The 27,766-nt window shown below is 40.1% G+C and overlaps 1 protein-coding gene across 7 annotated transcripts in view; it reads left to right on the forward strand.

Moving 5' to 3' along the window:
- Positions 1 to 27,766, forward strand: part of LOC138736334 (procollagen galactosyltransferase 2-like) — a 156,331-nt gene that overhangs the window by 108,901 nt on the left and 19,664 nt on the right. For 5 of the 7 annotated variants that reach the window (XM_069885688.1, XM_069885733.1, XM_069885714.1 and 2 more), the window contains 5 exons: positions 6,884 to 6,960; positions 8,792 to 8,898; positions 17,413 to 17,545; positions 19,986 to 20,113; positions 22,642 to 22,845. In XM_069885688.1, coding sequence (XP_069741789.1) covers positions 6,884 to 6,960; positions 8,792 to 8,898; positions 17,413 to 17,545; positions 19,986 to 20,113; positions 22,642 to 22,845 — 649 coding nt within the window. The remainder of the gene's footprint in view (positions 1 to 6,883; positions 6,961 to 8,791; positions 8,899 to 17,412; positions 17,546 to 19,985; positions 20,114 to 22,641; positions 22,846 to 27,766) is intronic. The other 2 variants (XM_069885705.1, XM_069885696.1) reach the window with 2 other exon arrangements.

The following is a 27,766-nucleotide window of genomic DNA, read 5'->3' on the forward strand; positions in this document are numbered from 1 at the left end:
GGGTAGGTCACGTCTCCAGAATGGAGGACCATCGCCTTCCCAAGATTGTGTTATATGGCGAGCTCTCCACTGGCCACCGAAACAGAGGTGCACCAAAGAAGAGGTACAAGGACTGCCTAAAGAAATCTCTTGGTGCCTGCCACATTGAACACCACCAGTGGGCTGATATCGCCTCAAACCGAGCATCTTGGCGCCTCCAGTTCGGCGGGCAGTAACCTCCTTTGAAGAAGACCGCAGAGTCCTCCTCACTGACAAAAGACAAAGGAGGAAAAACCCAACACCCAACCCCAACCAACCAATTTTCCCTTTCAACCGTGCAACCGTGTCTGCCTGTCCCGCATCGGATTTGTCAGCCACAAACGAGCCTGCAGCTGACGTGGACATTACCCCTCCATAAATCTTCGTCCGCGAAGCCAAGCCAAAGAAAGATCTTGACTGATGGGCAAAGTATGTGCCCTCCATCAATAATGTGAGAGAGTCTGTGCTTAATGGGGAACAAGAACATTCTGAAAGAGGAGGCTGTGTCCTAGTCCGATGAACGTCACCCTATTTTCTCCCAGCCTCTTGCCAAAATAAACTTCCAAACCACTTAAATCTCCTCACCATTGCTTCCTTTCTTGAGTTCTCAAGCATGAATTGAAGTTTTAAAAGCACCAATATCATAGTTATCATGACCAATCGGATAAGAAACCCCAAAAGAACTGTAAGAAAATCCATGTTGTCTCTTATAATTCAGTAGCTTTAGAAATGAAATTATGCTTACATTTTGTTTATATTAGAAAATTCTTGTGGAATTATTGAAATAAATGATAAGGTCCATGAGTCTTAAATATTATTATTTGCATTTATTAGCTTTTGCTGATGCATGTTTCAGAAGGGAAATATATTCCTTGGAACAATAAACATTAATATTCTACCAGGTTATAAAAGGAAGATGCACATGCCAGCTTCTGCCTTAATTCATATATTATTTGTCAGAATAATGCTATTTAAAATACAGCAAAGTTGCAAAGACTCTTAAGATACCTGGGTGCAAATGTGGTTTCTTTGTCTGATCAGGATGGGATGTAGCTCGCGCCTGGATTTGTCAGCTGCAGTTCCCACTCACCTGTATTTCCCTGAGATGCATTCAATGACCCTTTGTACCTGGTCAGGTACCACAATCTCAGGCAAAGATGCACTGCGACCTGGTCCCAGAACACCTCTGACAACCTCGAACAAGGCAAAGTTGTGAAATGAGTTTTACCTTCTGTTAAACCTGTCACAGAACTTAAGTTGTTGATTCAAGACATAAACATTATTATAATTGAAGTAAATATTTAAAAATTAGTGAATTAAAACATAAATCTTTTAAAAAATTAAAATACCTAAGCTAAAATTGAATAATTCAAAAACTAATTGTCATCCCTCTCACTTCCTGAAATACCTAATGACATTGATGAGGTCTCTGATTCTGCCCTAAGTCAGATATAGTGCAGGATCCCAGAACAATTTCTTGAGGAGATTCTAGCAGGAATAGGCCCTGCTGCCAGATTTCACATGTAATCCACAGATGGCCCTCCAGAGCTCTAGAAGTCTGGGAGTTGCTGAAGTTCTGGTGATTGAAAGCTGGAATCACAGACACCAGCCAGTTTAGATTCACCTCATCATTGCAGTTACACACAACATATCTGCACACATGCTGTTTCTAATTCAGGCATATGAACCAGATGAATAATTCCAGTTTCCTGTAACCATCTTTGGCCTGTAGCTTTTAAAATCTGGAGAACATAATTTCCTTTTTAGGATTTAACAAAAAAAATCTATGTCAGGAACTGAAATGTTATCTGTTGGCTGTTTGAAGTTTCTTCCTAGTATGTTCCATTTTTATTTTACACCTTCCCTTTAAGGGAACACTTGCATAGGAATCTCACGTAGTTAAATTGTGATGGCCTTTGAACGGTTTTAAAGTTGAAAAATAACTAGGCAAATTTTAAAGAGATGACATTGTCACTGTGCACTAGGATTTACAATCTCCTGTCTCTGGTTTAGTTTCAGGGCAGTGAGTGTTATGTTGGAGCAATTTTTTTTAATCACTTGCACTGGTAATGTTTAAGGATATGCTTTAGATTTATGAGTTAAGGATATATGGTATGCCAGGTTTTGCACTTAAGTTTCCTGTCAGTTCAAAGACAGAATTGTGTTATCTGTATCATGTTTTTGTTTCGGCAGAACTGGCTCATGGGAGAGTGAGTAGTAGGTTGCTGCAGAGAGGCACTGCTGCCATACTGAGAGTCCAGCATGGTCAGAAATTAAGTCTTTCCAGTGAGTTAGTAAACTGAGTCAAGGAAATGTAGATACTTGAATAAGTCTGTTTTAGTGAGAAGAGTGCCTATCCCTTATCTCCTCTTATAATTATCATATTGCCATTTTGGGGCAATTTCTATGCTCAAATTGGATGCCATTTTCAACTTTTATAATAGTGACCATTCATTAAAAGGGGGTCACAGGCTGTGAAGCATTTCAGGGTTCTGTGTTACTTTCTCCACTTTTCCTCTCCCCACTGCACCCTCTTCCCTGCACAGGATCCACTCTTATCCCCAAGAGGCCCCTCTCATTTCTACACAACGTCTCTTTTCCCCATCATCCCTCTCTTCCCTTTGGCATTCGCAAATCTAGATCAAAGTTTCATAGAGATGTAGCATTTTTAATGCCCTGTGCTGAAAAATAACTGGGCAATGTTTAAAGAGATGACATTGTCACTGTTGCACTGTGATTTACAATCTCCTGTCTTTGGTTTAGTTTCAGGGCAGTGAGTGTTATGTTGGAGCAAGTTTTTTTTAATCACTTGTACTGTTAATGTTTAAGGATATGTTTTAGATTTATGAGTTAAGGATGTATGGTATGCCAGGTTTTGCATTTAAGTTTCCTGTCAGTTCAAATTTCCTAACCTGTTGTGGTCGGATTGAGAGTATGCAGATGGGAAGGGGTTTTGGGAGATGCAGACAAGATTAATTGGGTGAGAAAGTGACAGGTGGAAAATAATGTGAAGAAATATGAGGTCATGCATTCACAGAAAAGCAGAGAATTTTTTAAATGTTAAGAGATTGGGTCATGTTGATGGTGAAAGGCACCTCAGTGTTCTTGTACAGAAGTCACCAAAGCCAGCGTGTAGATACAACAGGCAAGTAGTGATGCAAATGGGAGAGGATTTGATTATATCAGTATATCAGGAGCAAGGGTGTAGTCAAGGAAAAAAATGGGCCTCTTTAGTAACCAGAGGGATTAGGAGTTAGGTGATCTGGGTGAGATCTGAAATGAACACCTCATCTGCATTCACCAAGGAAAAGGGTGTCTACCATGATCTTGGTGAACGTAGGAGCAGGTTCAAAGAGATGATTGATTTGTACTCCTACTTCAGTTGTTATCCCCAGCTCACTTCACTCTCATTCCTTGCCTCCTCCCTCTGCCCCCTTTCTGTTTTGCAGGAGTTGGGTGAGGGTGAGAATAAGCCTTTTCTCCCTTGTGCCCTTCACCACCAGACTGTATGTCTCACACCCTCATCATGCCATTGTCCCTTGGTAGAGAGGGCACCATGTTGCCTTTGTTAAATAATGTGTAAAATCCTTTGAAGCTGTGCCAGATGCTTTAATTAAGACTGCAGGATAAAATAATTGGGGATTCTGCTTTGACAATCAATCCATTTCCACCCAGTAAATGGAATCCTGAACTGCCAAGTACAGGGAGCAGGAAAGTTTGGCCAAACCACATTATTGTTTCTCTAAAAGAGTAAAGAAACAGCAGACAAGAGAGTTAAAACACAAGTAGGATAGTCCCCTAACACAGAAGTACAGCAAGTTGGTCCAAGCAAGCCTTTCAACCTTGACTGGACCAAGTGTTAGCCAACCCGACCCTATTTGGTAAGAAGGGGATAGAGAATAATCATGGTGCTCTCTCTCCTCAACAACATCTCCTGCTCAAGAATGGGTGTTTGTGTGGCAGGATCATGCCATTCACTTACTGTTGAATAGCTTTTGAATTACCTGTGATACCTCTCATACCCACCAAGAGAAGATCCCAGCCCAAAATAAATGCATTTGGGGAATAGCTTGGGGATCCAACAGGAGAAATAATCTGAAAAAGTTAGTACAGTTCCTCAAAGCTACATTCTAGTTAGTCCATAACTGTCTGTGCTCATTTCTGTGCTAGACATGTCTCTATTCTAAAAGAAAGCTGACTCCAAACTAACCATAAATCTGGCGCTGTGCCAAGTCTGATGCTAATAATGACACTGTTAGCATTTTTAGCCATTATGAAGAAAGAAAAGTCCCCACTACTTTCCTGCAAAGGTTTCTTCAGTTTATATGCATGAAATCAGAGCCTGACTTCAGTGATTGTCATCTCAGGTGGTGGAGCCTGTGGGGAAATGCTCAGTGTGCCTAAATTTGCAAGAGAAAAGCAGGCTGGTGGTTGCTTCCCCAATACCTGCTGTGAAGAGAACTGGGAGCTGGATTTGTCGACAGACATATGAAGAAGAGCAGGAGAAGGCTAACGAGCCCCACAAGCCTTCCCTGCCATTTGATCAGGTCGTGGCTGCTCCATTCTTGGCTTCAATGCCATTTCTCCACTCTTTCCACGTGTCTCTTTATAATTCAGTTGTCTGTCAGTCACCACCGTGACGATTGTTCACTGATGGCTGTTTGGGGTAGAGAACTTGAAACACAAGTGACCTATCAGTAGAGAAAAATTAGCATCTCATTCTCCTCTTCAATGAGACCACCTAACCTGAAACTGATTCTAGACGTGCCCACTAGTGGGAGGTGGGGGACTCCTGTCAGCATCTGTCCTGTCAGTGGCCTTCAGAACCTTGGGTGTCTCAATAACATTGCCTCTCATTCTTCTGAACCTCAGTGATTAGATGCTCAACTTCCCTTCATCCTGCGATAGATTCATCCCTGCAATCCTTGCGAACCTTCTGTACCCATATGTGTGCTACTGTGATAGGATAGGGATGGAGGGGCAGCACGCATTACCCCATTCAAAAGAGGGAGGAGCATAGACATCCTTGAGATGTCCTTCAGAATTGAATTTTTTAGCAGTCAAAAGGGGCCAAGCATCTGAGCCCAGGACCAGTGCTTTGCTCATTGAGATCTAAATATCCAAGAACTGGTTCCTTTTGTTTCCGTATGATCTCTTGCCACCTACATCAGCCGGGCCATTGCCCAATCTGCGCCATGTACTTTAGCTGCAGGATACTGACAGGCGCCTCCCAGCATGAGTCTTCAGTTCCAGCACTTCACCTGGGGATATTGGTGTTGAAAGTAAGGTCCAAAGCTGGGATTATCCTCAAACATAGGAGGGTGAGCAGAAAGAAAGCCACAGCAACAATTTATTGTTCCTGTGGACCAGCTAGGTTGGGGAGTCTCCTCACAAACTGAGGCCACCTTGGCTTACAGACAACCGCTTGATATTAATCATAATACAGAGCAGCTGGGAAACTTTATAGCTGAGGCATTCTTACTTCCATAACTCAAACTCTGAACCAAGCAAGCAGGATTTAATATCAACCAATTCTGGGAAACACACCGGAGCTATGTTGTAATGGAAGATTCTAACCATTTTTTTAACTTTTGCACCCTTTGCTTCTGTAAGGCTGAGAACCTGCTTGTTTTTTAGAATCAGCAGACATAAGCTAAATTCCACCGAGGGGCCAGAGATGCTGTTATCTGACGAAAGGACATCTGTGTACCAAGAACATTTAATCTTCCTGCTTGTTTTGGTCACAGACTGTCAGAGGCCTAGCCTTGATGCAAAATAAACTATTGTATTCAAAGTGATAAGCTGAAAATTATGTTATTCAGTAGAAGCCTAGCATGCTAGCTTGCTCACTTATCTTTCTTGCTGTGCTGGGAATAGGTGCTTGGGTAAGCAGCTTTTGGGTAATATAAGCCATGGTCCCGCTGCTGAAGTTTGAGACTCTCCGAGAGGTGGCATCATCTCTCAGCAAGAAGAACTTCCAGAGTCCAGCCAACGTCCTGGTCAGGGGAGGTGGAGAAGCTACTACTGGCACCCTGACAACCTACTACAAGTGTGCAGTCGTTGCCTCGCTTCGGCAGTTGGGACCAATCCAGGCATTGATAAGTATAGTTGGGAAGGACTTGTATATTGTAGTTTGAATCAGCTTTTGAATTTGTAATAAACATTTGTGTAATCTGAACTGCTCTCGGTGTCTATTTTCTTTCGGTAGCTCAAACACTGTGACCAATCTAAAACGAACAAAGTGAGAGGTACAAGTTTACCCAAGACATATGTAAAAATGGGAAGATAATTCATAGCCTATCTTTCAATAATTGTTGTCTATATTAAGTTTAAACTTGGTCCAAAACCCTGATGCTGCCAATAAGCTGAACCACAAATTTGCTGGAGCTGTGTGTCTTTATCTTCAAATTTTCTCTTGATTGAGAAGAGTTCTGATGAAAGACCCTCTGTCCCACTCAAAGTATATTAATTGGTTAAGTGCCTGTACATTATACATACATCTGTATAAAATGCTTCATTATATTTAGTTTAACATATATAATAATGCAGATTATAAAATAGTCAGTTTATATTTGTCTAAAGCTGTTAATACATTTAAAGGATAGATTGAACACAATATGTTTTGACATTGTGAGCAGTACATAATATTATATATTGATATATTTAGATATTTTATGCAAAAATACAATGAATATATTATCGATAATAAGGTCCATTGCATATATTGAAATGTATGCTCATAGTTGTAAGTGTATGTGTGTATACTGGTTTAAAAAGCCTAGTTTATTCAATTATTGTGCAGTTGTACTGTGAATATTGATGGGATTTATCTTTAAAAAATGTGCGTGTTGTCCTTCCCTTACAGTTTATGGGCCTCCGATGTCACCATCCCAGTTCATCTATCTCCCACCCAAGTCTCCAGATAAAATGAACTTCGATGAGGTAAGGTCAATGCTGAGAGGGCGGGCTTTCTGAGGTGTTGGGCTCTCTCCACAGATGGGCAGCTTGAAAATGCATAGTGAACAAGGGTTGAAGTTCAATGACAGTCTTAACCACCTAATCCTGACAACCTCCCTCCGATTCTCCATCCCTGACTCATGAACATAAGAATGTCCACAAATTCATCCCAAGGTTTTGGCTCCCACTACTTGTGTAAGGAGCCTCTACACATATTGTTTGCTCTAAAAAGCTTTGGTCTCATCTGTGCTCCTCACCTCTTTCCCTACCCAGCCACTATTGCCAGTACAGCTTGCAAATCTTTCCAGCAAACCCTTTTGCATTGTTGCATCCCATCACATTTCCTGCATTTAGTCACCTAATTATTCTCTCCTCATTCCTTAGTGTTGGCCTCTCATTTTGCAAAACCTTTAGGGAACATAATGTGCACCTTCACAATGGATGCTGTGTAAATGGTAGATATGAGAATGCTCATACTCTGGGTAAATGCCAACAGACTGGGCTGTCTCCATGCTGAAACTATGTTGAGTTTCAATGAATATATTAACCTCCAGATTCCCTGTAGATCTTGGTCCTGACCCAGAACGCATGCCTCCCCTCCCCCACACACTCAAGGCCCTCCTCAGGTGCCTTGGGCTTTTCTTCTATTATTGCCAGTGGGTTACCCATTTTTCGGACAAGGTCCACCTACTGGCCCAAGCCACCACCTCGCCCCCCCCCCCCCCCCCGAGGCACAAGCACATCAGGCAGGACTGGGAAGCCACCAAGGTATGAACTGGTGTGCAGACTTTTACTGGAATAAAGCCTGTTGTACAGTCTTTTCAGTTTGTGTTTGCTTGCTGCTACCACAGTTTATCACACTTACAACTTTCATTCTACACAACAGTAATGATGAGTTTCTCTCCAGTCAAGTAAACTTGACTGCAATGGATTTGTCGAAGCCAAGACAAGGTTGTTGCCCTCAATAATGGTAATCAATTTGGGTAAAATAGCCCATGGTTTTCAAATGGTTAATTAGAAGAGTTGTGGATAACGAGAAATATTCTAAAACTATCACTACAATTAAATACAGGCTTGCCTAGGCAGAATGGTGATCTTTGAAGAATTCCAAAGAAGTTGTGTGAATGTGGGGAGTAGGGGAAGCAGGGATACAGGACTAATTGGAAGGCTCTATGAAAGCTTACTGAACAGATAGCCAGTGATGAGATGTGGAAGAAACCTCTTAACACTGACAATGCTTCAGCCTTACTAATAAAATGTAGAGAGCCAGCTGTAAGGGACCTGAAAATTGATCTCAACAATCATGGCTGAGGGTGAGTGGGGAGATAAAGTGCTTTAGTTACTCATTCCGGGAATGTAAGCATCTATTGCCCATTCATTACTACTCCTGAACTGAATGATTTCCTGCGTGACTTCAGAGGACATTTCAGAATCGACACAACTACATATCTGGAGTTGTTCATGGGCTACAGTGCATAAGGCAGCAGATTTCCTCCACAAAGTGCCTTTGTAATAAAAATTCAATAGTTTCCATGACTGATATAACTAGCTTTTCATTTCAGATTGTATTTAATTAACTGAATTTATGTTCCTGAGCTGCCAGAGTGGGATTAAAATTTCTCCAGATAAATAGTCCAGTTTTTGGTTACGTCTGTTACCTTAAACATGAGGCCATCACTTGTCCAAGCTTCTTCATACCAATCTCCATCTGGAGGCTCCTTTGAATGACTCTGTCCGTTGAATCCATTTATCAGAGGATAAAAGCTAAGAGGTTTTACACTAACAAAGTCAATGTGCTTGTTTTATCTTGGGGCAGATTTTTCTGATAAACCTCAAGCGGCGTCCAGCCAGGCGGGAGAGGATGCTTCAGGCACTGTATGAGCAGGAGATTGACTGCAAAATAATAGATGCTGTGGATGGAAGGTCAGTCAGTTTCCTTTCCAGATGTACAAGTTACGGGGAAGATAACCCCAACTGGCCTTAAAGCAAGTGAAACAGAACATTGGTTGCTGAACCAGAGACCTGTGCTCCTCCTGCCGGGAGGATACAGATCTTCAGATAGGACTGGGAGGGGAGCATCACTTTTCACTGCATTCTTCCTCAGCCGTCAGTGTCAGAAGCTGTTTATCACTCATTGTGGGATCTTGCCATGTGCTTATGTTTGAATAACTCTATGCACATGCAATTTATTCTCCAAGAAATTGGGTGAGGGACAAAATACAGATTCAAGTTTCACTTTTCATTTTATGATTGAGTTACACAGGCCAGATTGGATCCAGATGTGGGTTCTGAGCTGAACTGGGACAACTTGTCCCAATTAGGGGCAAGTTTCAGAAATCTAAAGCTAGCTATAATACACTTGGCAGGCACTCAACAGTGCAACTTTGTTCTTGCTTCTTGGTAACGATTGGATTTGATTGCCTCCCAGAAAGAATGAACAGATGGAAGAAAAATTCTGGAAGTGGAACATAAAATTGAGAGGAAAATATACTTTAGTGCTTATTACCATCAGATGCCAAAAAGTGCAACACTTTTTGAAAATTTTATTTAAAAGTTTTTATCCATACATGTAATCATAAAATACAATAATCAAATGTTAGTCATATCCATTATACATGATGGTATAAACCCCCCCAACCCCCTTAACAAATCCCCAAGAAAAAGAAAATGAGAAAAACAGTGAAAGAAAAGAAATAAGAGAAAATTAAGAAAAGCAAGAAAAGAAACCTGATTACCAGAAGACACCCCTCACCACATGGCTCTTACCATGTACACCTTTTAATTCTCCCAAGGAGGTTTTGAGGTTTTGAAAGTTTAGGGAAAACATAAATAAATCAATTCCTGCAACTTATAAATACAGGGCACCAAATTTTCAAAAATACATCATAATTATTTTTCAAATTATAAGATCTTCTAGAGAGGAACGCAGCTATCCATTGCTGGTTTCATTGCTCCATTCCTAAATGAGAGTCTAATTTCCATGTTACTACTAATACTTTCTTGCTACTGCCAACGCAATCTTTACAAATTCTTTTTGGTGCATGGATAATTTCAATTTTGGTCTTATCCCTACAATATTACCTAGTAAAAATAACATTGGGTTTTGTGGAAATTTAATTCCTCTAATCAGTTCGAGAAAAATTGCCAAATGTATCCAAAAGGGTCTCACTTTAGGACAGGATCAAGTAGAATGTAAAAATAAAAGTACTTGCCTCCTGGCCACACTAAAATATTGGTCTGATAAATCTGATTTCAATCTATTTAATTTTTGTGGCGTGAGATACAATTAATGTAAAAAAATTATATTGAACTAATCCTAATCTGTATCTAACATTTATAATGTTTGTCATACTATCTCAACATGACTCTGACCAATTTTGTTTCTCTACATTAATATTTAAATCCATCTCCCATTGCTGTCTGGATCTAGGTATCCCCTGTTTGGGAATTCCCTTCTGCAATAAAGTGTACTTAGCTGAAATAAATTTCTTTATAAGCCTATTGCGAATCAGCATTTCCATATCACCATTTCGGTAATAACATTGTTGGACTCAATTTATCTCTTAAATAAGCACTTAATTGATAAGAAAAGAAATGTATTGTCCTTGTATCCCATATTTATTTTTTAATTGTTCAAATTACATTAAATGTCCTCCTTCATAACAATCTTCCATGTATCTAATTCCTTTACAAAACCAAAACACAACATTTGATTAAAAAAATTATTTTCCATTTGTGTCAAAACATATACAGTATTTATCCATAACATAATAATAATAAAAACTACGTCACAAAAGTAATACATTTTTTATATATTCTCTCCCCTCCCCGAAAAAAGGAAAAGAGAAAGCCTATCTAAAAAACCTATATTTTTAAATTAATTAATTGCAGTTTACATTACAATCTTAAACTATAACTAATTAAGGCGGGTTGGATGGGGTCGTGGTGGATGCTGCAGGTAAAGTTGTAGCAATAAAATCCATGTAGGGTGTCCAAATCTTATCAAATTTTTCTGGTTGATTTCATAAATTATATGTTATTCTCTTTAATGATATCTTTGGCTTGGCTTCGTGGACGAAGATTTATGGAGGGGTAATGTCGGACAAGTCCGATGCAGGACAGGCAGACACGGTTGTAGCGGTTGCAAGGGAAAATTGGTTGGTTGGGGTCGGGTGTTGGGTTTTTCCTCCTTTGTCTTTTGTCAGTGAGGTGGGCTCTGCGGTCTTCTTCAAAGGAGGTTGCTGCCCGCCAAACTGTGAGGCGCCAAGATGCACGGTTTGAGGCAATATCAGCCCACTGGTCAATTTAATAATTCCATTTGCCATCCATTCAACCCCACAATATCACCAGATTTCCATGTTACAGCTATAGATTTCTTTGCTATTGCTATTGGTACACTTAAAAACTTCTTTTGATAAATATCTAACTTCAATTGGGAAATATCTCCCAATAAAAATACTCTTGGATCCTTCAAAATTTGTGTCTTCAAAACTCGTCCCAATAAAATACTTTTATGCTTCCAAAAGTTATCTATTTTTCACATTGCCAGACTGCATTCAGGAAAGATCCTACTTCTTTATTACATCTAAAACATTGATTTGAACATTCTTCTTCTTGAATCTGTATCTTTAAATCTTTTTCCCATTTGGATTTGAATAAATCCTTTTTCAGAATAGTCTCTTGTAATTTGATATACATATTAGTAATAAATATTTCAATAAACATATCTGTTATTAGATATTCAAATGGACTTCATTCTGGTAATTTAAAATTCCTCCCTAATTTTAAAAAAAATATGATTATGTGGTATATTATTCAATTGATTAAAAGTCAAAAAATTGGATCCCAAAAAACAATCCCACATTTTTTATCCCACAATTATACCAAACATCAGAATAACAATTATTAACCATAAAAGGAATTAAAGGATTTTGATTTGATATCATTTTAGCCAACTGATAATTCTTCTCTCCTCTTTCTACATTCCATACTTTAAGTATATGCTTCAAAATTGGTGTATCTGATTTTTCTTTCAATAATCCCTCATGCCATTTATATAAAATGTGTTCAGAATTACTTTCTCCTATTTTACTCATTTCAATTTGCACCCATGCAATCTTTTCATTGGTCTGATAACAAGAAGACTAAAAGCAAAGTTGAGTTGCTTTATAATAATTTTTTTAATTAGGCATTTGAAGTCCCCCTTAATCAAATTTCCATGTTAATTTTTCCAATGCCATCTGAGGCATTTTATCCCTCAAAATAAATCTTACACTTTTATTTAAATCCTGAAAACACATTATTGGTACGAAAATTGGTGAAGATTGAAAAAGGTATTGTATTCTAGGAAAGATAATCATCTTCACACAATTAATCCTTTCTATTAAAGAAATTGGCAAGTCTTTCCATCTTAAAGCATCTTCTTTAATTTTCAATTGTTTAAATTCTTATCAACATTCATTCCCAAATATTTAATTGCACCAATCTGCCATTTAAATTTTGTCCTTTTCTTAACTTGAACATAATCTGTCTTGATCATTGGCATCACTTCACTTTTATCAATATTTACTTTGTATCCTGATACTTACCCATACTCTGCCAATTGATCATTTACTTCTTGTAATGAACTTTCAGGGGTTGTAAGATATAATATTACATAATCTGCAAAAAAGACTAATTTTATGTTGTTTATCATGTATCATAAAGCCCTCAATGTCATTATCACTTCTAATCATCTCAGCTAAATGTTCTATAGCTAATGCAAATAAAAAAAGGAGATAATGGACATCCTTGTCTAGATGATCTTTCCAACAAAAAAATCATTATTTATGCAAATCCCTGGAGGCTCTTCTCCTTTCTAGCCCTGGTTGGGGGATTGACCATGGCCACTCTATCTGAAGAGGGTGTTTTGTTCATCATCGGCCAGTGAGGGGCTCTGTACTTCTTGCCCTTCATTACCCCATCACTGTGATGAATGTGCTATGATTAATCTTTAATTTAATGTTAAACTGTATTTCATATTTGATGGGCAAGTGAACCTACGAGGCAGTAGATCGGCATCAAAAGGCTTTTATTAGCTTAGACATTAACTGGGGTGCAGAGAGCATCTGGCCTAGATCTGAGCAGGAAGTGATCTGGGGTCAAGGTCTTATGAAATCTCTTGGGAGAGGTCAGAGGGAAGGAAGGGGTGGTGCAGGCCAGTACATACAGTTATTACAATGGTGTAATACCTCATACCACTACATTCACCCCATTTAAATAAAAGTCCCGCGGGGTGAATGTGGGTTCCACCTTTATTTACAATTGTTCTGAGATTCAAACCAAAGTCCATGTACAGTTTACAAATTCAGCCTCTCAGGCAGCTTTCTGCTCCTGGTGGAGCGCCGCAAGGCTGGTTGGCCTGCCAGTTGAGTATCCCACCTTGGAGCATCTGGTGGTAATGTGGACATTGCCGATGACACCTCTGGTGCGGTGGCAGGTTGTGGTGCCACTGCTGCTGGTCATCACTGTCGTGGTCCTAGTACAGGGAAGAATATAGGTGGTGGTGGTGCTTCATCATCTGTATCCCCCACCCCCACCCCCCTCACCAGGTGCTGGGGCTGCTTCCCTGCCTGGACTAGATCCCTCAGGGAGACTGTGTCCTGCCACCCATTTGGGAATATGATGAACGCATAAGACGGGTTCGCATATAGCAGGTGCACCTCCTCGACCAGCGGGTACATCTTATGGGGTCAGATGTGCCTGCACAGCAATACTGGCCCCGGGGCTGACAGCCATACCGGCAACTTGGTCCCTGACGCTGACCTCCTAGGGAATGATTAAAAAAATTTTGTGGGGAGTTGTGTTGGTCACTGTGCACAGTAGGATCACTTGCTGGGCTTCTGTGGGGACCTTTTGCCACTGGGAGAGGGACAGCCCTTTTGATTAGAACCAAGAGGACTGTCCTCCAGATTCTCCCATTCCACCTGGCCGTTCCCGCGGGAATTATAAGTAGTGTTCCTACTGGTGGCTATGCCCCTGGTCAGGAGGTAGTGCCGCAACTCTTCGCTCTTGAAAGAGGGGCCCCTGTCACTGTGAATGTAAGCAGAGTATCTAAACAAGGTGAAGATGTTCTGCAGGGCTTTGATGACCATGGGCGTGGCAAAAGGGTATCACGAGAACTCATCCACTACTGTCCAGAAGTAGGCATTGTTATGTGTGGACAGTAGGGAGCCCTTGAAGTCCATACTTAGACATTTGAAGGGTTTGGTGGCCTTAATCAGTTAAGCCCTGTCTGTCCAGTAGAAGTGCCGCTTGCACTCCGTGCAGACCGAGCAACTCCAAGTCAGCTCCCTGACCTCCTCAACTGTTTTGGAGAGGTTGTGGGCCTTCATTAGATGGTACATCCTGCTAACCCTGGGTTGGCAGAAACTTTCACGAAGGGCCTGCAGTCTGTCCATTTGTACACTGGCGCATGTTCCCCGGGACAGGGCATTGGGTGGCTCATTGAGCTTCCTAGGCCAGTACAAGATCTGGTGGTTTTAGGTGGACAATTCAATGCACCACCTCAAGATCTTATCATTTTTGATCACCCTGCTGCTGTTTATACTTAAACATAAATGCTACAGCTCGTTGGTCTGTTAGCAGGGTGAAGGGTCTACTGCCTAGATAGTGTCTCCAATGGTGCATAGCTTCCACTATGGCCTGAGCTTCCTTTTCTATTGATGCATTTCAGAGTTCTGGACCTTGCAGTGTCCGGTAGAAAAATGCCACTGTCCTGACTGCTGGGTTTAGCGTGGCAGCCAGTGTTACATCTGAGGCATCACTTTCCACTTGGAATGGAATAGATTCATCAACAGCCTGCATTATTGGCTTGGCAATCTTTTGTCTGATGCTCTCAAATGCTCTCTGAGCCTCTGTGAAGGGAGGGAAGGTGACTGCCTTTACTAGTGGTCAGGCTTTGTCCACGTAATTGGGTACCCACTGTGCATAGTATGAGAAAAATCCCAAACAATGTTTTAATGCCTTAAGGGTCTGCGGAACCTAGTGTTCCAGTAGTGGGTGCATCTGCTCAGGGTCCGGGGTAATGATGCCCTCCTCCACCACATATCCTAATATCTCCAATTTAGTAGTGCCAAAGACACACCTCTCTTTATTGTATGTCAAATTCAGGCCTTAAGCAATGGTGAGGAATCTATTGAGGTTGGCATCATGCTCCTTCTGGTTTCGACCGCAAATGGTAACATTATCCAAATAGGGAAAAGAGGACTTCAATTTGTGGTCATCCACCATGCGGTCCATCTCCCTTGAAACACAGATACGCCATTGGTTAGGCTGAATGACACCTGGAGGAACTGGTAGAAGTAGCCGTTGGCCTCAGAGGCTGTATATAGGCAGCCCTCCAGGTGGATAGGGATCTGATGATACGCTGACCTGGTAGTGGGTGATCACATTCGCCACGTCAGCTATGCGGGGCACGGGGTAAGCATCTAACAAGTTTATAATACAGTGACCTTACCCAATTGATAAATGTTTGACCCAGTGCAAACTTCTCCAGTGTCTGAAACAGAAAATCCCACTCCAATCTGTCAAAGGCTTTCTCTGCATCCAAGGATACAGCCACTCTCAGATCCTTCCCCAACTGTGCCAGATGTATTATATTGAGCAATCTAGCTACATTATCTGCTGATTGCCTCTTGAACAAATCCAGCCTGATCCAGGTTTGTTAATTTCAGCAGATGTTTCACCAACCTATTGGCCAAAGGTTTGCTATGATTTTATAATCTACATTCAATAACGATATAGGCCTATAGGAGGAAAGTTTCGATGGATCCCTGTCTTTTTTCGGGATCACCGTAAAGATTACTGCTAAAAAAGACTCCAGGAGGATACGTGTGTCTGCCGCCTGATCCACCACCTTTATAAGGAGGGGCATTAAAAGGTCTTTGAATTTTCTATAAAATTTACCCGCCTGCAGAGTAGTCAGAGTGTGTTCACTCAGGGAGCGTCTAACTCCTCTTGATCCTTCTGATCCATATGCAGTAGTTCCAATGAAAGCAAAAAATTATCTATTTTGGCAGGGTTCTCCCCCCCCCCCCCCCCCCCCTCTGCCACCCACCCCCATTCTGATTTATACATAGCTTTATAGAACTAACTAAACATATCATTATTTCTTTTGGCTTATATGAAATCTTGCCTGCCCCCATTTGAATTGCATTAATTGTCCTCGAGACCACTTCTGCCCTCACCTGCCAGGACAAGACTTTATGGGCCTTTCCCCCAGCTCATAATACTGTTCTCTCGATCTTGAGATCAACTTCTCTGTTTTGTATGTCTGCAAAGTATTGTATTTGAGCTTTTTATTCACTAAATCCCTATATTTTTCCTCAACCCCAATCTTTGATAATCTTTTTCCAATTGAACTATGTCTTGTTCCAAATTATCCCCTTTTTATTCCTTTAATGTACCCACTTATCTGGCCCCTTAGATAAGCCTTCAATGTGCCCCAAATTAAAAAGAAATTGTTGTCAGTAGAGGGGCAGTTCATCTTACAGAACAGTTCTATCTGAGTTCTGACAAAGCGACAAAATTCCTGCTTTCCCAACAGCAATGAATATAGGCACCATCTATACACCTTAGCCTGCTTATCTGGCATTATGATGGACAAAGTCAGGGGTGAATAGTATGACAGCAGCTGAGACATGTACTCTGTCTCCACTATCCTACTTTCCATCTGGTCTGATGCCACAAAAAAAATCAATTCCAGCACAGGAATTGTGTAGTCTCCAGTAAAAGGAATAATTCCTTTCTGTCAGATTCAGTCTTCTCCAAGTGTCCATGAGATTAAAATCTTTCATGAAGGCCAGGGTGGAGTTAGCCTCCTTGGCCCTCTTCGCTTTCTTGGCTGACTTATCCATGAGCGGATCCATACAAGATGCTAATTGTTGACAGTTTGTGTATATGTTAAAGAGGAGGACACAGAACATCAGACACCAAAGCTTAAGCCGTCTAGATCAGGAACATAAGCCACTGTTGATTATTCCCTCATGCACCCAAGTGCGCCAAGGTTTACTGTAGTAAGAGATGAATCCCAATCTGCTCCCTCCCTTTAACAAATAAATGGCCTCCATGCCTTTTGTATTGTCTCACAAATGTCCCAAAGTACTTTAAGTCTGCCAAGTTTCACTCAGCAAGATCCTACTTCAATCGTGTATTGGTTGAGCACTGGGCTTTGGACCAGATATTATAACAACTTGTTGCGTGGCTTCATGTTGGCACCTGGGGAATCTTAAAAGAGCCTGCTGAAGAAGCAAAACATTCTCAGTCCTGCCATTTCATCCAAAAGGTGGAACCTCCGACGAAGTACTGAAACCAAGTGTATCCAAGAGTATTACTACTTTCATTTTGAGGGCTGACACTTAAAAGCTGAGATTTTGATCCTCTGATTTGTCTCCACAGTGCTTTGAACAGTAGCACCTTAAAAGCTATGGGAATTAACATGTTGCCGGGATATCATGATCCATACACTGGCAGGTCTTTGACCAAGGGAGAAATTGGATGTTTCCTTAGCCATTATTCCATCTGGAAAGAGGTTTGTATCTTTGACATGATGGCATCTGTTTTTTTTAGTTTAAAATCGGGTATCCAAAGTAGTTTCTTACAAAAACAAATGAGTTGCCTAATTAAATATGCACTGTTCTAAATAGATGGGCATTCATTTGCAAACCTTGGTTATAGGTTCATTCAAGGGATGTGGACTTTGCAGGCTTCTTATTCATCTTCTTCTGTGTCTGCACCTGTGTTTGTGTCTTCTACTTCTCTTCCTTGTATCTATGCCTCTTCTGACTTTCTTGTTGAGCTGCTTGCCTCACTTTGCTGGGCGTCTTTTTGCATGGCTTCTTGCTGTTGGTCCTCTTCTTCTGGGCTAGTTATCTATTGGGCCTCCTGTTGCTGTTCTTCTTTCCTATCACTCCCTTTCCTGTTGCTTTCCTCTTCTTCCAGCTGAGAGCCATGATGTCGGGCATCCCTCAGCTGGTCGCGCTGTGTTAGTTTGCTCCTCAGCTGGGCCCCCCTCCCGTCGGTGTTTTCTTTTTCCTTAGTGTGCGCTTTGCGCGCTTCTGTTTGGCTCAGAGAACCATTTTTGCAGTCCAACGGTCGGGAAGTCGCGACTCTGCGGGGTCGTCACCAACATTGGTGAGCGGACTCTTTTCTCCACGATGGCTTCCTGTTCATACAGGTAAGGTCTTCTCCTTTCTCTTCTGGCGTTTTTTCTTCTTTTTTTCCTGTTGTTTTTACTTTTTCCTTCTTGGATGCCATTTTCTTTCTTTTCTCCACAACTTTATCTTTTATTTGTTGTGTTTTGTGTTTCTTGAACTTTGTATTTTCTTCACTTTATTTCTTCTTTTCTGGAGAGGGCTGGTATTCTCCAACCAGCCACTACTCCATCACATGAAACCTCATGGACTTTGCAGGCTGAACTAGTATTTAATTGCCTATCCTCAGTTGCTCTTGAGAAGGTGTCAGTGAGCTGCTTTCTACAACCACTGCAATGCTTGAGGAGTGGGTGTTCCCATACTGCTGCTAAGGAAGGAGTTTCAAAATGTGAACCCAGTGACAGTCTTGAGCACCTGGTGCCCTGGCCGCCCATCTTCCGGAGCTCCCGATGCCTCAGCTGCCTGCCCATCCAAGCTCTCGATGCCCCGGCCGCCCATCCATCCGAGCTCCCAATGCCCTGACCACCTATCCACCCATTGGAACGCCCGATATCTTGGACCCGGTCCCAGACGGTCACCCATCCAAGCTCCTAATGCCTCAAACTCAAGAGCTTGCCACAGTCAAAAGTTGTATGTGTGTATAATTGACCCCCTAAATTTTGGCCTAAAAATTGGTCCACAAAGTATGACTATTACATGAGTATATGTTGTGTACATTTTGATTATTGAAACCAGTACAAATGAGCAGTTTTAAAACTACATACATGAATAAATAAATATTATTACATACATGTATTTCTTAATATTTTTATAAACTTTTTGTATCAAAATGTACATGTAAGAGTAAAATCATATGTGTAATATTTTTCATGTCTTGTGGCTCTCAAACATTTTAAGTTAATGGTATGTGGCTCTTACCTTAAGTAAGTGTGGCCACCCTAGTATAGATAGTACACACTGTTGGTATTGTGCATTAATGGTGGAGTAAGTGAATGGGGCACTAATCAAGAGGGCTGCTGTGTCTCATGTGGTGTTGAGCTTCTGGTGATTCTTTGGTGTCCTACTCATTATGTCAGGATCCCGCTCGTCACCAGGCCAGTCCCTTCTAAATGCAAGTTGTAGCAATTCATTATTTTAATAAAACTCAAGGAACTGATGCAGTCTGTCTTGAATATTCTCCTCATTGCTGAGGCCTTAGAATCTGTGATCAATTATAAAGGTGAAGTATTTGTGTGTTAGTGACCTTTACTTAGCAGGAGGAGTGAATTTTGGCAGAGGGAAAACTCCTAATCTGGATATGTTTCTTTTCAAATGTTCTCAGAGTCCCTGGCTTCCAAGCTCATTTGTTCCTTTATCTTTCAGGCTTAGACCAAAGGAAATCTTCCAACTTTACTTCTGTGGTGAGCACTCTGCTTTCATTTTGGTGGAGATGAGTTGGAAAGGTGTTCATCCCAGCTTGCACTGCCAAGAAGCCAAAGTTTGAGTCAATGTTGATCTAAACTGTGGCTCTACAACTTTGATTACATTTTGTTGGATGGGCTGAGGTGGGAAACAGATGTGAGATCATCTCTCTGTGTCAACTCCCCAGAGAGGAGCTGAGAGAACATTAGAGAAAGGGTCAGCTCCCTTTCCTTCTCCTGGGGGCAAATAATAGATTCATGGAGAAGCATGCCTATCTCTATAGAGTGTGCAACACAGCCTGGAAATAACTTCTAGTGTGGTGCAGAAATGTTAGAAAATTAGGAGAGCAGAGAGAATTTATTTCAGCTGTTCTCTAGACTAGGGTAACAAAAAGATTCTATTTTCATGTGTTTACAGGTAGTGGATCGAAAACTGAACAAAGTTGTGGTCTTTGAGGATGATGTGAGGTTTGAGGGCCATTTTAAGTGGAAGCTGATGAGGCTGATGAACGAAATTGAGGACGTTGGTTTGGAATGGGACCTTGTGTAAGTACACGTTAAAGTGAATCATTAAACATTTGAGGCTGGTATCTTGAAAATTTGCTTGGTTCTCTGCCTCTTCCTGGAAGGGTGGGAAGTTTATACTTTGTGATCATTTAGCCACAACAGTCCTGTGGGCTGGATGAACTTGGATGTGGGCATTTCAACACCACTAAAAGCCCTTGAAATGTTTCCATACAGGCCAGATCAGAAACAAGGGCAGATTTCCCTCCCTTCATGTTCAGCATTGAATAACAATTTGGTGCTTTTATGGTCAGAGTTGCTAACACAAGCTTCTGCTTCCAAATTTATATTTCTCAATTATCATGATGGAATCTGAACTTCATACTAATAATCTAGGCCTTGGTAAATTACTCATTACCTTTTTTTAATATTTTGTTTTAATTTTGTGGTTAAACAAGTACCAAGAATTAACCATTACAAACACATAGAATAAAGCAAAAAAAAAATTGATACAGGTTAACCATATTTCCAACTAACCCCATCCCTCCTCCTCCCCAAATAAGTCCCCAAGATAGAAGAAAGAAAGTAGAAAAGGAATCATGAAAGAAAGAGGAGCTGTCGGGATCTGGAATCCAGTCCAGAAATTCTAGCTCTTTTACTTACCTGGATCTCAAATAAGGGAAAGAACGGGCGTAAAGACTCGAGAACAGAATAAGTATATTAAATATTCAACCCTGCATTATGCAAATATGGCTACCATACCTGCAAAAACTTATTATACTTCTTTCTTAAATTGTAAGTAATTTTATCCAGGGGAATACAACTATGCATTTCTGCATTCCATCAGGCTATGTCCAGAAGGGAATCAGACCTCCAAGTAACTGCAATACATTTTCTGGCCACTGCCAATACATGTAGAAATTCTACATGGTAATTAGCCTCATTTTAGGTCTTACGTCCACAATATTTCCGAGGAGAGAGAATTCCGGACTTTGTGGCAATTGTTTCCCAATGATCTGGTTTAGTAAGATTCTTAAATTTTCCCTAAAGGGTTTCACTTTAGTGCATGACCAGGCAGAATGTAAAAAGGAACCAGATTCTTTCCTGCATCTAAAACATATATCTGATATATTGGAATTTAATTTATGCAACTTCTGTGGGGTAAGATATAGCTGATGCAAAAAATTATATTGAACCAGTACTTACTTTAATTATGCTTCGTCATGCAGTCCTGACATATATTGGACCAGTTCTTATCATCAATACTAAAATTACTCATGAGCTCGACCACTGTGAGACTATACCCTATTTTTGTCATCTGATTTCCAAATGTTTACAGATTAATTGACTTCCTTTACTCCATCTTGACTTTTTTCTGTCCTTATTGATCTCTGTTCCCCCTCCTTCCCATCCTTCTCTCAAATCCACTAGTTATTATGAAACCCTGCAGTACTTAGCAGAGGAAACGTTGTCACTTGATGTCCCCTTTTTTGGAGTTGCCCGGGAAAGGTAGCTTTTGGATTTCACCCTGAGGAAGATTTTTTCAATCATGTGATGCTGAAATACAGAACCTTGCAATTGACTTCCTGTCCAATATCGGTTCTCAGAGACCTGCAGTGAATATGAGAGGCCAGCAGCAAGAAATATTGGAGGGTCTTTGATACAGGCATTCCATTCAGATGATAATATGCTGCCCTGTGAATGAAGCAAGAATCTAATTGTCAGTTTACACATATTAACACCACATGATCTAAACCAGGTATTTTCTGAATCTGCTCTGTATGCCATGCACAAGATTAGACAACAAGGACAGTTGATGTCACAAGGCACCTCAACCAATCTCAATCCAGTCTTCATCTGCTCCATTAAACAGGTTTCACTGATGATTAGCAGCAACAAGGATCATCTTACATTTTTATAGTACGTTTAATGCAATAAAATGTTCCAAGACACTTTCCAAGGATTCCTTAAAATAATTAACTGTGAACTATATAAACATCATGTCAGATAAAAGATAAGTCTTAGAGAGTTCTTGTGCTGTACAACACAGAAACGGGCCCTTTGGTACACCACATCCACATTGACTCTTTTGCCCATCACATTGATTCATTTGCTCCATTAGGACGATGTTATCTGCCTTGTCTATTTAATTGTCTGTCTAAATGCCTCTTCCCTAATATGCCTTCATGATGGAGGGTGAGAGGGGAGAGACAGTGGAGCAGTTTATAGAAGGGAAGTTTCGTAATTGAGGTTGAAGTGGTTGGAGGTATATGAATGAATGGTGAAAAATAAGGGATATGAACAAGGCAGGAATTGGAGCGACAGTGCCAATTCTCTCCATTCCTACTGCAGACAGAAGACGTTAAGGCCTTTCATACATGTAGTAATTTACTGGCTCAGTCTTTTGCCTCAGCACAGGCTAGCAAATTGCTTCTTTCTATCACTCAGGATCACATTGCTTTGCATATCCACCATTTTAGAGTAAGAGACGATATTCTTTAAAAGTGGGCATATGGAAATTAAGTATTAAGTTTGGGGTGAAAGAAAATGTAATTCGTTTCATTTTTCAGCTACCTTGGTCGTAAATTGGTCAATCCCAATCAGGAGGAACCTGTGCCAAATATCCATAACTTGGTGGTGGTCGAGTATTCATACTGGACGCTGGCATATGTCATTTCATTGCAGGGTGCTGAGAAACTGGTTGACTCTCAGCCATTGCAAAAGATGCTACCTGTGGATGAATTCCTCCCCATCATGTATGACAAGCACATCAAGTGAGTCCTTCTTAATTAATTGGAAAGAACTTAGACCGAGTCTGTAACAATGCCTCATTGTCTGATTTCTTTTAATTTGTTGATGAATGGAGATTGAAATGTAAAGGGTGAAGACATTATGTGAGGAAACAGTGGTTGGGTACTGAACTAGAGCCAAGACTTACAAGGCTTTATTCACATAAATGCACACTGCATGTTGCACAATCCCTAGCCAAGTCTATGAAACTCTTCTCAAGTCTGTTTTCATATTTGTGTGTTCAACCTTTACTGATGTTCTCCAGCTGAATCCAATGAACTCAAAATGATATAAATCACCATTAACAAGAAACACTGAAATTGGTTTCAAAGACTTAACATGTGGAGCAAGAAATTGAGTGGGTGTTTTGTGGCCTCAGGCAAGCAGATGTTGGGACGTGCAGTCATGAATTTTGATTTCAAGACCACAAATGCCTGAATTGGAGAGGGGGGAGAGGAAGAAATGTTATATTAGGGATTTATCTCAAAGTCACAGAGACACGCCTTAATAATATTAATAAAACTTAAGAGGCACTAAAAAGATTGGAGTTAAGAGACCAATCAGGATGGTAGAAGTGAAGGAAAGATTGGCTGTTGGACAGTGAGCTTTGGTTTGAGACCATACACAAGTATTGGTACAAAGGTAAAAGGTAAGGATGTACAGAAAAAAGGAATTTAACCTATCATCAGTGTTAATTTTACTGCTTTTAGTCAAAATCTAGTGTTTATTCCACATGAGAAGCGATTGTGAGGATGTTATCCTTTAGGCTTTTATCTGGTCTCAAGTTGTGGTGTTAAAGTGCAGATTGTCAATAATAGCAATTTCCATGTTATTGCTTACTCCCCCTTGACTCCTCTGCTCGCCAACAGTAGTGTCATCTTGAGGAATTACTTCATAAGAGTACTGGCCTTATGATTTCATTCTCCAGTATCCATTCTCCTCCTCTTTCAGTGGACTAGGCCCACTGCTTTTCCACAACCTCTTTCTCTGATAGGATGTAAACCAAGGTGTTTCAGACGCCATAAAGCTTTCAGGCCCATCCAGTTAATAAACAAGCAAGGGTTGTTTGTCAGAAATTAAAAAGAAAACAAACTAGTTTGCACAATGCTATTCTTGGGATGAGAGTCTTTGAGGAGTAATGTGTGAAGCAATCATCAAGTTAGTAAAATACTAATAAGATGGTGGCGTTGTTGACAAGATTGCTGCAAATACATTGTCAGGAAGGACACTTTTGGAGTTAAACAAGAAAATCTACAGGTGGTATGTTTTTAGTTTATACAAAATTCCTGGAGAAATTCAGCAAGTCACACGGTGTTTTATTATGTAGCAAAGATACATAACCAATCTTTTGGGCCAGATCCCTTCATCAAGGTATGAATTAGCTTTCCTTATTCTCTCTCTGTTGATCACGCCTTGTTTGAAGATCATAACTTTTCTGACCCAAGTTGATCAGTTTGAGACCCTTCTGGGATGTAGTTCAAGAATTTGTTTTGGAACAGACGAACACACTGGTCATACCTGTGCCTTCCAAGATTAACTGTAGTGTGCTGGCTCTGTGCGGGAGGGTCATGAGATGTTAACCGGTACCATACAGAAAGTCACTGAGGTGCGAGTCTCATCCTTGATGGCAAAACCATGGTTAGTATTTCTCTTTCCACCTGAACCTCCAGAAGGTGTACCGATACCTTATTCTTTAAACTGGTCAACTCCAACCTGTCTCACTCAGAATCTCAAAGTCACCATCAAAGCGATTTTAGCAAAGCAATTATCAGGATACAACTGTCCACGAGGATTTTAATGCTCCAGAGGCCATCCTTCATATTGAGGAATGCAAGTTGCATGTGCATGAATTGTTTAAATGCAGATATACTCTGCATGTCAGCTGCCAAATGAGCTTGGCAAGGATCACCAAGAATACAGAAGATCATTCATAGACATTAACACACATTCCAAGTTGATGTATGCACAGGTGTCTGTCAGTATATGCACATTCTCAGGCCTCTTCCTGTTTTGTCCTCAATCCACTCTCTTCCTGAATCTCCACCTTCTGTGTTCCCATTTCCCACTCACTTCACCTCCTCCCTCCTCCAGACTTTGCTCCAATTATACCCCCTTCTCTCTCATGCACCCTACCACTTGATCATTTCTTTCCCTGCTCCAGGCATCCCATTCCTCTCTCTTTCATCTGGCCCTTGCTATCTACTCTCCCTTGCCTCAGACTCCTCTTTCCCACCCTCTTCCTTATCCTCTGGCACAATGCTGTCCTTGGGGTGAGTGTCCCAGAGTCTGCTTCTCAGCAACTATTCCAGTCTAGCTTCTCCCCTGGTCATGATAGACAAGAAGTCAGAAATGCCATATGTGAACAGAAAAATAGCAAAGCCTCAGAAACAGGTGGTGACCATTTATTTTTTAAACTATTTTTCAACTGCACTAAGTACAGAAAGTAGCTGCATTTTCAGTCCCAAATGACTGTTTCCCAATGATTGAGAAGTTGAACTGTGAACAGGACTCAGAATAAAAGGGTTAGGCTTTTTAGGATTGAGAGACGATGTTTTGTTATATGATGGTTTGTGTGTATTCAAATCTGAGATTGGTCAGATTTTTATGCTGTTAAAGATCAAGGCAATTTGTTGATTAGGGATGATGGTGAATGGCAAATTGTGTGTCCTCTGCTTCCATTTCTTATATTTTTTATGTAGTTGTTATGAACTAAACCAGCAGCGATGGGAATGACCAAGAAAATAGATTTTTCAAAACAATAAATTATTATTAATTATTAATAATATATTTCTCACAACTTTAAACATAACTCTAAACTTAACCCCACTATGCTCAAATCTAAATAAGTGTGTGTGTTAAAACCCAAACCATTACAGTTTGAGTTTGATTCTGAAGAGATGATTTTAAAGTTCAGTCTCAGAAAACTTTTGTGTTGGAATTCAAGGTCTTTACTGCTGCTCAAAAGCAATTATGGAGTGAGGGAGAGGCATCAGATTTATTTAAATTGTGGCTAAAATGCAATAATGAAGTATTTTGAAACATCAAATCATCAGACCTCTCTAAAACTCACAAATTTCTTTTGCAGAGTTGTTTTCAGAAGAATGTTTCTTCATACAAATAATTTTCTCTCTCTCTTGCTTGGAGATTTTGGAATCTGCCCTCTTTACAAAGAGACAGAAAAGTGGCTATTTTCTTCCACAATAATTTCACAAACCCAGACAAGGGTTAAATGAAATCCCCAAATAGGAAAGGATATGGTTGAACTGCCCTCTTTTCTTAAAGAGACAATTAGAATGGTCTTCCACCTTCAAAAGCCACTTATTCCGTGTTCTCTTTTGACCAGGAGTAACATGTAACAGCACCTTTTATGGTTACTGTATTTCAAACCTCTGTTACTCACAGGATAGCTAACTTCTTCTGTCCAAAATGCCTCTGGTTTCAGTAATACCTTTCTCTCCAAAAGTCTCATCATATGACATGTGACATCATTTCTGTTTCATTTCTCCAAAAGCATGAATCATGGCAGATTGTCTTCTGAAGTCACTTCACATATATTTGCTAAAAGCACCTTTATCCATTTATAAATGGATATGACTCCGGCTATCTTCTTTTGCACACTGGATCAAGTCGTTTTGTCTTCTTATCATTTTAGGGAATGGAGGTCCGAGGCAAGCCTTCTCTGTTATGTTCCATGTATGGTTCCCAAATTTGTTCAAATAATGTAACTTTATTTTTTTAATTATATGTTATTTTTTCCAATGGAATACATTTGTTCATTTCCATGTACCATTGCTGTATTCTCAGGCTCTCTTCTGATTTCCAAGTTGACATTATACATTTTTTTGCTTCTGCTAAGGCTATCATAATAAATCTTTTTTGCGCTTTATCCAATTTCAGGCCTAATTCTTTATTTCTTATGTTACTTAAAAGGAAGATCTCTGGATTTTTTTTTTTGTGATTTTATTTATTATCTGATTTAGTTCTTCCCAAAACGTATTCACTTTTGTACATGTCCAAATTGCATGTATTGTTGTTCCCATTTCCTTCTTACAGCGAAAACACCTATCTGATAATGTTGGATCCCATTCTTTTAATTCTTGAGGAGTGATATATAACCTGTGTCACCAATTATACTGTATCATCCGTAACCTTCTGTTTATTATATTCTTCATAGTTCCAGAATATAACTTTTCCCATGCTTCATTCTTTATCTTTATGTTTAAATTCTTTTCCCACTTTTGTTTAGGTTTATAGCCTATTTCCTCATTTTCCTACCTTGCAGCTTAATGTACATATTTGTTATAAATCTTTTAATTATCATTGTATCTGTAATCACCTATTCAAAGCTGCTTCCTTCTGGTAATCTCAATCTGTTTCCTAATTTATCCTTTAAATAAGCTTTCAGTTGATGGTGTGCAAACACTGTACTGTGAGTTATTCCATATTTGTCCTTCAACTGTTCAAATGTTAATAAATTATTTCCCAAAACACAATTTTCAATTCTTTTGATTCCTTTTCTCTCCCATCCTCTAAAGGAAAGGTTATCTATTGTAAAAGGGATTTTGCATCAATAACAGTTTTGGTATTTAGTAATTCATTTTTTTCCTTTCTACGTGGATCTTTTTTCCATATATTAAGTAAATGATGCAATATTGGTGAGCTTTTATATTGCACCAGCTTTTCATCCCACTTATAAAGTATATGTTCCAATACCTTGTCCCCTATTTTATCTAGCTCTATCTAGTCCAGTCTGGTTTTTCTCTCATCTGGTAAAAATCTGATAAATACCTTAATTGTGGGGCTCTATAGTCATTTCTGAAGTTTGGTAACTGCAAACCACCCTGGTTATACCTCTCTGTTAATTTATCTAACACTACCCTTGGTTTCCCCCCTTTCCACAAGAAT

The sequence above is a fragment of the Narcine bancroftii genome, chromosome 1, assembly GCF_036971445.1.
Source record: "Narcine bancroftii isolate sNarBan1 chromosome 1, sNarBan1.hap1, whole genome shotgun sequence".
In the NCBI taxonomy this organism is placed as follows: domain Eukaryota; kingdom Metazoa; phylum Chordata; class Chondrichthyes; order Torpediniformes; family Narcinidae; genus Narcine; species Narcine bancroftii.